At 43.9% G+C, this 12,700-nt stretch overlaps 1 protein-coding gene across 1 annotated transcript; it reads right to left on the reverse strand.

Annotated features, from left to right (window-relative positions):
- Positions 1-2,745: 2,745 nt before the first annotated feature.
- Positions 2,746-11,012, reverse strand: LOC144178959 (uncharacterized). Its single transcript, XM_077707109.1, has 5 exons — positions 10,808-11,012; positions 10,016-10,179; positions 7,060-7,118; positions 6,156-6,221; positions 2,746-3,097 (listed from the first exon to the last, which is right to left on the reverse strand). The coding sequence occupies exons 1-5, from the start codon at positions 10,916-10,918 to the stop codon at positions 2,976-2,978; spliced, it is 522 nt and encodes a 173-aa protein (XP_077563235.1). The 5' UTR covers positions 10,919-11,012; the 3' UTR covers positions 2,746-2,975.
- Positions 11,013-12,700: the final 1,688 nt, after the last annotated feature.

The raw sequence follows: 12,700 nt of genomic DNA on the forward strand, positions 1-12,700 counted from the left end.
GCTGCACTCAGTGACGATTTATCCGAAAAGCTTACAAATGCAATCTGCAGGAGCAATATTCCTGTACCTGCACACTGGATAAATTTTGTTTCCCGCTATATACCGCATTTACTCGACTCTAAGCACCACCTTTTTTCCACGATTGTGATGCACCAAGTGAGGGGGGTGCATAGAATCGCGAAAATACGCTATATCGAGGCTGTTGCCGCCTTCTAAACTCTAAAGAAGAGTTCTACCCCCCGCATTTCGTGGAACGTGTTCAATACACGTAGAAGAATGGTTTGGAGTATGATGACGTACTGGCTTGGATAAATGGAGCAGAACCCCATCGATATGTAGGGAGGAATGGCTTCGAAATTTAGCACACACTTCTCTTAGACGCGAAGAAAAGCGACTTAGAATAGACCTTTCTTCCCTCCGGTCTTCTTCACTACGGAGCTTGGAGCTTGGCTTTCGATCGCACAGATACCCACGCACGCTGACACCCGGCTAAATTATCCCTGTGTAAACTAGTAACCGGTTGTACAACGTAAAAAAAATCGAAAGAGGCGGATGTCTTTTTGAGTGTGACTGCAGTGGACCGACTGCAATCGGCAGCCCTGCGGTCCCTGGTCCTATCTCTGTTACGGGCTGTACACGGTAAAAATAGCCGAATTGGTTCATTTTTTGCCGGCAATAACTATATTGAGTATCTTGTCAATCTCTTTCACCAGCGTTTTTTATTTAGGGGAAACACTAGAATGAAGAAGTAATAGCTATACTGTAAGGCAACAAATAATGAGTGGAATTACAAGAGTAGGACAGATCGATTCGATCGTTCAGGTAGATCGTACGTTCAGGTGGATTTATATTTTGACAAAAATGCTGTATATTTTCTTCGTGCATAGGTTATCTTAAGTGACAATGTTCAGCTGGTGAGAATTAATGTATCAGCACTGTGTAGATAAACAAAATTCAGGCAAACCGACCGACCGTAGGAAGATCACCATGTAACTGGCTGGCAAAAGTGGTTATTCGTAAGGTCACTCACGTAGGGTTCCTTGTTATCACTCGTAACAGCAAAATAATGGCCGAAGGCAGTGGGCGATACTGTTTCGTCTCTGACCACTCGTGTGAACATTCTGAGGAGAACCCGCAGATCAGTGTAGAATTCGACATCCATTCAAACCTGCGCTCAGCCCTGATTTTCTCACTTTTATCTCTCTTTTATGCGTAGTACGGCTGCGGATGCTTTCCCCAGTACACAGAAAAGGCCTGGAGGTGGCAAAGAGGGTTCTTCAAAGAGTGGTGAACAAGAAAGACCTGCGTTGATTGGCCTCACAGAGGTTATTCAAGCACAGAATGCGCCCAGAACACTGGTGCTGGAAGAGAAATCGTAAGGAGGCTGCACCCGATATTTTAATCTCGAGGGCACAACGCTCACAACACCTTGCTCACACAGTGTGCCCCCCGGGAGAAAGCAGATTTCGGTCCCACCGTGGTCTTTAGTTCTAATAGCTTCCTTTGTTAGTTTCCGGTTTCTTGCAAGGCAGCTAAGCGCAGAACCTACATGGAAAAAGCAAGATCGCTAACCCTTGAGCACTTCAAGCAAACAGACAAATTATCCAGAAGAGTTGTACAAATGTCTTAGGTGATCTGCGCCGAAGAGATAGTGCAGCGGCGTATTTACGTACGTCTTTTCAGCTGTAGCGCTTTCCTTGGATGCTCGGTATGATAACGCAGTCTTCTTTACCAAAAGCGAGTGTAAAAACATTGAGAAAGCTTACCGCAAGTTTAAGACTACTGACCCAGAAAGTCGTCATTTCAGCACATTCAGAAGCGTTACTCGAGTTTCGACAGCATAGGAACACAATAGAAAATATTTTCCGACGTTCTTTTCGTTTTGTGCAATGTCTCAGCAGCGAGGAATGCAACGTACGTTCCAGCGGTTTTTGTTTCAGGTTGGCGTCAAAGGAATCGAGGCCGCCGACTGGATGACACAGAAAGCACCGTAAGCTGTTCCCGCAGGGAAATTTTTCGTGTGCATCGAATCACCTTGAGGAGAGTATCTATCGAGGGACTCTGCAACACTTCCGATGAATCTTTTCACTTTTATTCGTGTCAGGAAGCACTGCGAAAGCTATAGTTATCGCCAGCACACAGCGGCCCTGCGTGATTTGCTCGTCGCAGCAGATATGCCTGCAATTTCCGCTATGCATTTGTGGCTTTCATTTTAACGTGGCTGTCGAATGCGTTGATGGCTGCAACTGAAGGAAAGCCGGCCAATACCCGCTACACCGCTTCAATGACGTAATTCTAGCGGTAGAAGAATGCCAAGACCGGGACAGAGAGAAAAATATTTTGAGCGAGTTTATAAGCTAACTAAATGGCATAGAGCAGCGATTTTTGGCTGAGGTAGTTTGCGAGTCCTCATCTAAGTACTGAATGTGTTGGTTGACTACGTTTTGCAAGCATTTAAGATTTCCAAGGAACATGAAAAAAGTGTTGCAGGGTTCCTGAAAGTGACCGTGTCAGTACTAACATCAAACTTGTGTCAAAGAATAGACCCATTCTATATCATACCCGAACAAGGCGTGCTTAGTAATCCCGCCTCTGTGCTTCTTACGTGCGGTTGCATGGTATGTGCACCGCTTAGTGTGCTTCCCACAGGACGCTGCTGAACGGACGGCCTTGTTTCCGGCGATGCGGAAGATAACAGCCCCACAACCCGTTTGGGCCACACCGTCTTCCCAAACGGTCAGAAAATACTGCGGAGAAACTTGTTTCTCTTTATTGACTTACTTGGGCACAGTGAGCTAACAAACATACCGCGAATATTTAATGATTAGGTGCCTTTAGGACAGAGACGTATCCGACGTACTTCCCAAGGGTAAAACCACTTGATGCTACAACAAAAAGAACAAGACAATATGGTGGGCTCCAGTTCAACTGGCCCTCTGTACGTGATCCGCAATAGCGAGCACACCGAGGAGACATTATTGGACGTCTTCTAGGTCGCAGGGGTCGGGGCACACTGACTGGCGAAGGGCCAGAGCGTTCTCGCATTGTTCACTCGTGTCGTAGATCTTGAAGCTTTCTTCTCCCGTAGCGGTTACGACTGCGAAAAGCAAAATAAACAAAAGCAATGGAGGAAAATAAAGCAAGAAAATGCCAGGTAATTTCTCCGAATTGAGCATAACAAAGGAAAAAGAACGGCGGGTAAGGCACGGTAGAACAAAGTTTTTAGGGGCTCGGGCTGTCGGCGTCTCCTGTCGTCGTCGTCATTTTGTCGTCATGGTACTAAACACCGGTAAACTCATTCTCCAACGTATCGCGCTAGAACCTAACGCGTAGGAAAAAAAAAAAACACACCGGGGAACTCGTTTTCCCACGCCTCGCGCTAGAACACTTCGGGCTTCAAAGACACGAGACTTTTACAGCGATGCTGCATAAGTCTACCTCCCAGTGGTTTCGTCTCCGCTGGCGAAAACGCCAAGGCGCCAATACAATTATACACTGCATGCTTCGCCGCCCCCGTAGGTTTCACGTCAGTGGAGATGGCCCGGGATTCTTTTTTCGCTACGAAATGTGGTATAGTTTCAAAGGACATGTGAGGCCCCAAGGGAAAGGCTCAGTGGCCGGTTGATCTTATTTTAGGCTGATTTGCAGTCACGTGCATCAGAAGTTGAGTTATTTTTTACTTCTCGAACGTGTCTACACATCCCTACGTGACTACACGCGTGTTGGCGTTAAAATCGCAATACCAGGGCAGTGAAAAAAGACCGCGTTTCATTGGCTCAGACGCCTCCCACGAAATTACGTAGAGCCTGGTCGTGAACATAAATAGCAATTGAAAAGTAACGGCGCACGTGGCATGCTTTCTGACTGCGCCATGTTGCAAATTCTGTGGAAGTTTCGTCTAAACGTCGTACCCCCGTGCGAGTGGAGTGTGCGTGTTCTGGCGTCTTTTGATGGTTACCTTCTTGCGGCTGTTAGTGTAGGTGCACGTTCTTGTGTGATTATATGCGTTCACCAACTTTCACCATTTATGAAAATTTAGGGCACCTCAAATGACATCTCTTCGTTTTCACATTTTTTTTCTCTTTTTCTTCTTTTTGTTTTTCTTCTCTCATCTAGCGTAGCAAGCCAGCCCGACGGCTCGGTAAACGTCGATTATTTATTTATTTATTTATTTATTTGTAAATACTGCAGTCTCTCTCTAGACTTTTGCAGGGTGGGTACAGGTAAGTAAATGCAAATACATACAAGATAAGGCAACAAACAATAGAACATAAAATGCACAACAATAAAAATACATATCTTATTACAAACACTTTTCAAATGAAGTCAATGACTGCTGTGTTACCGCTTCGTTAGTGAGGTAGTTCCATTCAACAATTGTTCGAGGAAAAAATGAATATTTGTAGCAGTTATTTCGAGGGTTCAATGGGGTTATAGAGGACGCGTGGCGGCGTTTTGTATTATAACCGGATGAATATTTTAGGATGCGGGAAGTGTCAACCGAGTAATGCCCTCTAATTAATTGAAAGAAGAACTTGAGGCGGCAAATCCGGTTTCTTTCGGAGACGGGCAACATCCCGCTTTGTTCAAGAAGAGCTGATATTGAGGTGTGCCCATATGAATTGTAAATGAATCTTGCGGCCTTTTTTTTGCAACCTTTCTAATTTATTAATATCGGATTTTGTGAATGGGTCCCAGATTACTACTGCGTACTCTATTATTGGTCGGATAATTGCATTATATGCGAGAAGACGTACATTCGGTGTGGACGATTTTAAGGAACGCCGTAGAAAGAATAACTTGCGTAGTGATCTAGCTGTGATGTTGTCTAGTCTATGTGTTGTCGATGGTCTTCATCAAGGTTATTCTCTCTCTCTTGACATGGAGTAGTAGCAAACGAGCTCGCTGCTGAGCTTCTCCCATTCAAGTCTCTCTATCTCTCTCTCTCTCTCTCTCTCTCTCTCTCTCTTTCTTTCTTTCTCTCTCTCTTTTAAGTGGCAAGTCCTCAAAGAATGACTAATGAACACAGCTTGAGCAAAGTTCAATTCGCAACAAAGAAGGAAGTCTGCGCACTCAAAAGAATTTTGAGACAAGATACCGTTCGTTGGCACGCACGCTGTGTCAATTACGCGAAGCCTAATTTCAGCATGAGCATACTGTTTGACTGTCGTGACTAAACCACTATTCTGAATGTTTCCGCTTCAGCTCTTTGCATGTTCTCTTAAAGCAGGTTTGATAATCGGCGTGTGCCACACGTTAACCGAGATTCTGTGAAAAAATGATAAGGGAGATCTCGCGGACATAATGGCACTGCCGGCGTCCATCGTAGCTGCTACGACGCAATTGATGGGCGGGTAAGGCACCTACTCCTGAGACCAATCCTGTGACTGATGAGGCTGAGACTGAGACTGAGCGTGCTCCTGAGACTGATGCTGCAATGATCTGCACATTTTCAGATATCTCTCACGGAATGATACGGGTGATACTTCTTTGCGAAATCGCTATATTTAATCCCGCTATCTTTTACTCAGATTACGGACAGGCCCAAGGGGAAACGGCGCACTCTGCTGTTGTTCAACGATACTGCGTCGGTTTTATTTCGAATTGAAGGTGTTGGTCACGCAGCCTATTCAATTCTCCCTTTCTCCGCGTTACGGCGCAATAACGGTTATGCAAGGTGTTGGGAGTACGCTCCTAACAGCAAGCACTCATTCCACTGTCATTGACCCTGTAGCTGTAATGCAAGCCCGTCAGGCTGCATTGGTTGCAGCTCGTGCTATAGCGCAGACCTTTTCATGATTCTCGTCAAAAGTGTAGAACGCGCATCTTTTCATAACGGTGATGTGAAAATACGCGCACGTTGCTCTCCAATCACGCGATTACGAGGAAGAGCGGTCCTTGTGCGCCAATACACGCTTGGGCTGTTACTATGGCAATTCACCCGCTTTGTGGCTTCTGAGTATGCCAGCGAACCTTTCCCATAGGCCTACAGAGTGTTCGAGTCGACTGAGCTTGTACGGTGCCGTTTGTGCGAAAATTCTGCCGGCGTCTCGGTGCGAAGTTTTAAGTACAGCCAGAGTGGTTTTACAATCGTCTATAGCATCAACAACTATAAAGCTCTAAAGACGCAAGCACGATTTTTCAAACGAACTTACTTTGCTTGAAATAGTAGGCTTCTCCGTTGTACGGCGGTTGTAGAAGGTAGAGTAGCGCCATTACTTCTAGATATATAAAAAAACATAAACAGAAGGGCTTTCTAAAACGTTCAGATTTTCAACGCGATCCATATCGAACACATGCTAGGTATGGCGAAATAAATAAAGCTATCACCGCTAAAATTCGGTTAGAAGGACGCCAAAAGATGGACGTTTGAACTATAACCGCGATGGCGCCCTTTGATGAGGGGGCAATATTTTGCCCCTGCGTCCTTTATATTGCCCCCGAGTTCAATATCTTTCATAGTAGGTACGAGCAAGACAAAAGATTTTTTAATGAGGCGCCCATGACCGGTGCAAGTATACTCCATGAATCTTTGAGAATTTGATGTTAATGGCAAAATACTGTCTTGATTATGAGTCTGGAGAAATCGCCGGATTGTCCTTCCTCCACTCCGTTTCACGAATTTACGTTTAAGTCATTGTATAACTCTATAAAATGGTGACGTAAGATGCTGATGCGCTCTTACCAGCGATTGAAGTCAATAGTCACTAGACGGCAAATTGTCAAATGCACTCACTTGAGACTATAGGTGCAGTTTGTAGCATATACAGGAATTTTCGTTTAGGGCTAATAAGTGTGTAATGTCACTAACTTTGTGTCCAAGTATGCGCGTTTCGCCCTCCACATCTTCGTCAACGTGATTGGTGGAACATCTGAGTCTATCACAGCTGCTAGTACGGATCAGAGTTTGGCGTTCAAGGAGATCTGCCTCACCACCAATATGTGCGCTCCCGGGAAAATATGGCCCCTTAATAAACATCTCGTAACATTTATCGTTCATTATAATGAACAACCTAACTGATATTTACGTGCTTTGCTTAAAACAGTTCTATAACTTACCTTCATCTGCTAAAATTGCCATGTCTTTATCCGGAAAATATTCTGCGGACGCGCGAAACCTACGAACGAGAGAAAAAAAAAACGCGATAGAGGCTGTTCTTGGCTGTTAGTGTAGAAACATGGCTCATTCAAAACAACTAATAATTTCAATAACTACCTTTATCGTATATATCGGTGATAGCCTTATTAACAAGTATTCTTCCACACCGGCATATCCAGAGTGACCCGGAAAAAGCAGTAATAAATTCATTCTACATGGCACTACAGGCGACAACATTTTATTAGTGCGTAGCATATCACGGCTAAAAAACAATTGGTCCCATTCTTATTTCATACGAAGGCTCGAAAACGAAACAAAAATGTACATTGCACTCAACTGTGTTACATTATCAGCGATGCATTTGAATCTAACCCTTATACTTATATTCTGAACTTAAGGATGTTCCATAGTTGCAAAACGGGCAATTGGAATGATAGCTGTAGTTACGAGCCAATATACTCACGAAGCTTAATTTCCCTGGCTTTTGAGAGTGTTAGTTACAGTAAAGGTAGACCCATTCATTCCCTTCAACAACCAGTGCTTACTTCCACAGCATGGTTTTGTTTTTGCACAGGTCTCCATACACAGCAAGTTCTAGCCCTTCCCAAATTGCAACTCCGCACTTATTCAAGCGAAATTGCTATGCGAATTTTTCAGATATGAAGATAGCATCCGATGGGGTTTGGCATGGGGTGTTTTGAAGTCCGAAACATATCGAATTGGTAATGTCTCACATTAATTCTTCTAGAACCATTTACTATCTGGAAAACAAGAAAAATGGGTAACTGTTCCTACACGTAACATGCCAATTTCGGTGTACTTCAGAGGCCTGTGTTGGGGCCATTACTTTCATTATACATAAAATATATTTCATCATTACCGCTTTGAATGAGTAAGCGCGGGAGAAGAAAGAAAGAAGAAAAAAGAAAGCGTTTTTCTCTTGCAAAACAGGAAGGTTACAAGAGAAGCTATATCCAGACGAGGGTCCCATAGTTTATACTGCACCGATACCCTTCATTCCCTTCAATCAACAATCTTTATTATAATAGTGAAATCAGCTTCAATGTGGTCCGGTGCATGGATGTTAAGCCTAGCATTCAATGACCTGGTGCTGCAAAATATGTTTTCCCGCATTGCACTCGCATGTTACAGGTACAGGTACAGCTACAGGTACAGGTACAGGTACCTGCAGTACCTGCAGTACAGTACCTGTACCTGCAGGTACAGGTACAGGTACAGGTACAGCGTCCTACAGAGCGTCCTACAAAAAAGGGAACATGAACGCTTCAGCTCACCAGTCTGCGACATAGAAAAAACAAGAAGCAACACTGTCCACGTAAGGCCATGTCAATCTCGATGCATTTGACTTCATATGTACTGAAGAAACGGAGTTGCATAAAAAAATAAAAGAAAGTAGTAAGAAGGCTGATGCCCTGACGACCCGCAAATAGAATGGACAAGCGCACAGGTCACACAAACCTTTTGCAGTGTTCCATATCAGCTGATTTAGACACGTGTGACCTCCTTTCGTGTTTTTTGTAGGCGAAGCATTTGCCGCCAGAGTAATAAATCACCTCTGGCCCTAACACTGCACCGGGTACGAATATACGTGACACATGCTTCTCTTCTGACATGTTGGCGTCGAGCACTGCTCAGGGCTCGCGCTTTGTAGGGCTAATACATTGGTCCTAAAAATATTTGCTGTAATGAAAGCGCTATGCCCCATACTCTTGTACAAACGAGTATAATAAATGACACCATTGGGATTAACTCTTCTGTAAAGGAACTGGCGAGAACACACAAAGGGATGAATATAAAAAGATAGATTTCCTGAAGCAGATGTATACAGGCGGTCTGAATGATAGTCTGGCTGGTAACGATGGCCGTATATTGCATTTGTTTATATAAAGGAAATGTATTTGCCATTTTTTCCGCTCTCCTAATTCTGTGCAGTCATCTCTTCAACGCACATCTTAAGTTTCCACCCTCTCATTGCTGCGTCCCCGGACGGTGCTCTGTCAAGCTGCATGGTTTCAGCTTGTTTTCCGTCCGCTTTTTTACCTGTGTATGAACATTGGTGGAAACAAACTCTATTATTGATTGGTTGATGGATGGATTGATTGATCGATTTAGGGATTGGTTGATTCCAAACAAACTTTCGGTGGTGCAAGAGACGTCATCATTCCGCTATTTATTTTTGTTGTCTTAGCAACTACGCATCACGGTTGGTAGATAGATCGCTAGGAAGCTTAGGCAGAGGCTTTTATAACGTATGTACATAAACATACGTTCACACAAACAAACGCTTTTTTGGATTCATGGGTGTGCCACAATCTTCGACCAAAAGGTATTTTCGTGCAAAGCTACATCATGAGCTTGAGGCGCAGATAGTGGGTTAACTAAGTCTTAGGGGCTCGGGCTGTTGGCGTCTCATGTTGTTCTCGTCTCGTGTCGTCATTGTATCATGTAGTCGCGGTACTAAAACATCCAGACACTCATTTTCCCGCGCCTCGCGCTAGAACGGGTCATCTCCGTGCGAAAAATGCGTACTAAACGAATACACCGGGACACTCGTTTGCCAACGTCTCATACTCGAACGCTTCGGGCTTCAAAGACACGAGACTTTTACAGCAAAGCTGTATACCTCTACCCTCAACCCTTTTATTTCCGTGGGCGAAAACGTCAAGGCGCCAATAATATGCTTATACACTGCATGCTTCGCCCCTCCCCCAGGTTCTACGTTAGTGGAGATGACCCAGGATTTTTACACCCGGCAAAAGTTCGTACACAGAAGCATCAACTTTCTTTCTCCAGGGGAAAAAAAGCCATTATATTTAAAAACACAGCGTCTTCCGGAATGAAACACTTTTTGGGGTGATTAGCGGTTATTAGAAGTATATCGCGCCCTCGACTCACGTAGTCGTTCCCTCCACTCCAGGTATGCTGAACTCAACGGCGCAGTTCAGTTTGTTGTCTCCCACGCTGGTCCAAAGGATGCTCAGATCGTCGGCTGAATCCGGTTCGAGGCTGGTGCCATTGCGGTAACATTGGTATGTAATCAATGGCTGGTCCTGAATTCGCTATAGAAGAGAAATATAAGCAAATTAGTGCAGAGAAGGCCTCGCGACACTGGTTCTTGTTCACTATCTAACGTCCTAGTCATTTAAAGTGACACATATATGAATTAGGTGAAAACTGTACTGAGACTCGATTGTGTCGTGTAATACATGCAACTTTGGTTTTATGCTTTATTTGAAGCCTGGATCCCGATATAATGATTTATCCCCCAAAGAAAAAAAAAATGATATCGTATGTTATGCTTCACTGCAAGTGATTTCAAAAGACGACAGCGTTCTTGCCAACCCTCCCTCCGTCCCTGTTTACAAGGTACACAAAAAGCGCCACTTTGGGATATAGCTTTGTCGTGAAGAAATGCGTTTAAGTGTACCACACCAACATAGAACGTCCCCTCACATTCTGGAGTTCGGTCCACAGACGTAATGACTCGTCTCCAGAGCATAATCTACACCGCTTACGGCTTGATCAAGTAAGTAGTACGTAATAGAGTAAGTAAGTAGTGTGATGAAGTAAGTAGTAAGTGATGGAGTAAGTAGTAAGTAGAAAAGTAAGCACTTTGATAAAGTAATTAGGTCGTGTTTAAAGCTATCTTCAGTATTCTTTTAAATGCAACCCTCAGTGTTGTCTCACCTGAAAAAATTCCTCCATTGGTGAGGCGGATGCTCCCATTGTGGTTAGGACCACTAAAAGGGCAAACATTGTCGAGCTCATGTCTGCACAATTACGGCAAGGAAGACGCATGTAAGGCAGCGCAGAAGTGGAGCTCCGTTCACGTATTTTCTGACCACAGAAATAAATTAGGGCTGTGGTACACGCGTTGGAAAAGGGCGACGGAGTGACTCTGGTGAACTGAGCATCTCTAACGCGGACCGCAATATTTCACACGCAGGTGATTCTTTGTTTTTTTTTTCTCTATCAGGAAAACAGCTGGCATGACTGGGACTCAAGCTGGCCGCCTCACGCTCCATTGCGCAAAGCGTTACCCACTGCGCGACTGCAACAGTTAAGTTCGGATCTAATTAAGTGTCAGTGGTGCATTCACCTGCGAGTACATGTACTTGTGCTATTTGCGTAGAAACTCGTGGATGGATTGAGATTACAGGCTCAGACCAAAAATATGAGCCTGCAGATAAGAGCATAGAGTCGTCTGGGTGATAACTCAGGAGTACCGACTCAGTCCGTTTACGTAATCGCGGGTGCGTGCTCACTGGCACGACCTTCTGTACGTCAGTATTCGTGAGTGCCCCCTTTATAAAAGCGAAGTATTTCTTTCATGCGTGTTCTGTAGTTATCTCAACTTGCCTCCGGTCCTACCACGACATTCGCTACACCTGGTAATTTTGTTAATTTGGTATTAAGGACATCTATGGACCTCCAGTCAGACAAAATGTACGTTAATGGCCTCAGTGACCATTGTTTCTTGACGTGTAATGAATGTAAAACCGGAAAAAATAAGCCTAAATTCATTAGGAACTGCCACGTCTCAAATTTTGATGCAATAATACGAACCTTTGCTCCTTTCCAGACACTTGAATGAACAGCTTTGAAACACGATCGGATCAAGGTAACTGGAATATGTTTAAGTAAAAATTCGACGAGTTAAATAAAAACTTATCAGTATTACATTTTCCAATCCCGATGACTTCTGGTTCGACAGGAATAATAAAAAGCTAGCTTCTCACAAAAGATTTCTTGACCGTTCCAGAAGAAATATTGCAACCAGGCAGCGATAAACAGCTTATGATGATTTATCCAAGGGATGCATTTATACCGTTAAGGCGACATAAAACAATTTTTTACAAAATACGACTCTCTAGGTAATTAGGAAACCCCAAAAGTTTCGGAATTGTATATGTCCTTGTGGCAATATATATAACGTGATTTCGCTAGTTGGTGCCCATGGCAACAAAGTTTCAGATGAGGATTGCCCTACAATTTTAAGTGTAGCCTTCACCAACAACTTTTCTCATGCCATTTTTCCTGATTGTTTTCAACATCTAGACATTCCCGTTTACAAATACATCCCTATGTTGCCCCTGTTGATATGCCTAGCCGGCATCATACTCATAATTGATTCGTTAAAAATGTATTCCTCTTTCGACCTTGGCGGCATGAATTCGATTTAAAAAACACAAATTCCAGTACTCCTCCCTTTTGTGGCTAAGCTGTGTCAACAGTGCTTACAATCACGAATGTTGACTGTGCAGTGAAAGACTGTAAAAGTAGTTGCAGCCTTTAAATGCAGTAATAAAGTAGCAGCTTGAAGCTATCGTCCGATATTTCTCGCCGGCACACCCTGTGGAGTTTTTGAATAGATCCTGTACCCTAATCTTGCCCGTTTTGTTGTATCCAACTTTTTTTTCATCCCGCTCAACATTGGCTTAGCAAACACCACTCACGCTTCACACAGTTGTGATTTTTCACGCAAAAAATTGACCTAATTTTTGATGAGTGCTCATCCGCATAATGCATTTTTGGGGCTTTTATAAGGAATTTAGCAAGGGATGTTCCCGGCTAGTAACA

The sequence above is a fragment of the Haemaphysalis longicornis genome, unplaced genomic scaffold, assembly GCF_048455015.1.
Source record: "Haemaphysalis longicornis isolate Haplotype H1 unplaced genomic scaffold, Haemaphysalis longicornis Haplotype H1 scaffold_4, whole genome shotgun sequence".
NCBI lineage: Eukaryota > Metazoa > Arthropoda > Arachnida > Ixodida > Ixodidae > Haemaphysalis > Haemaphysalis longicornis.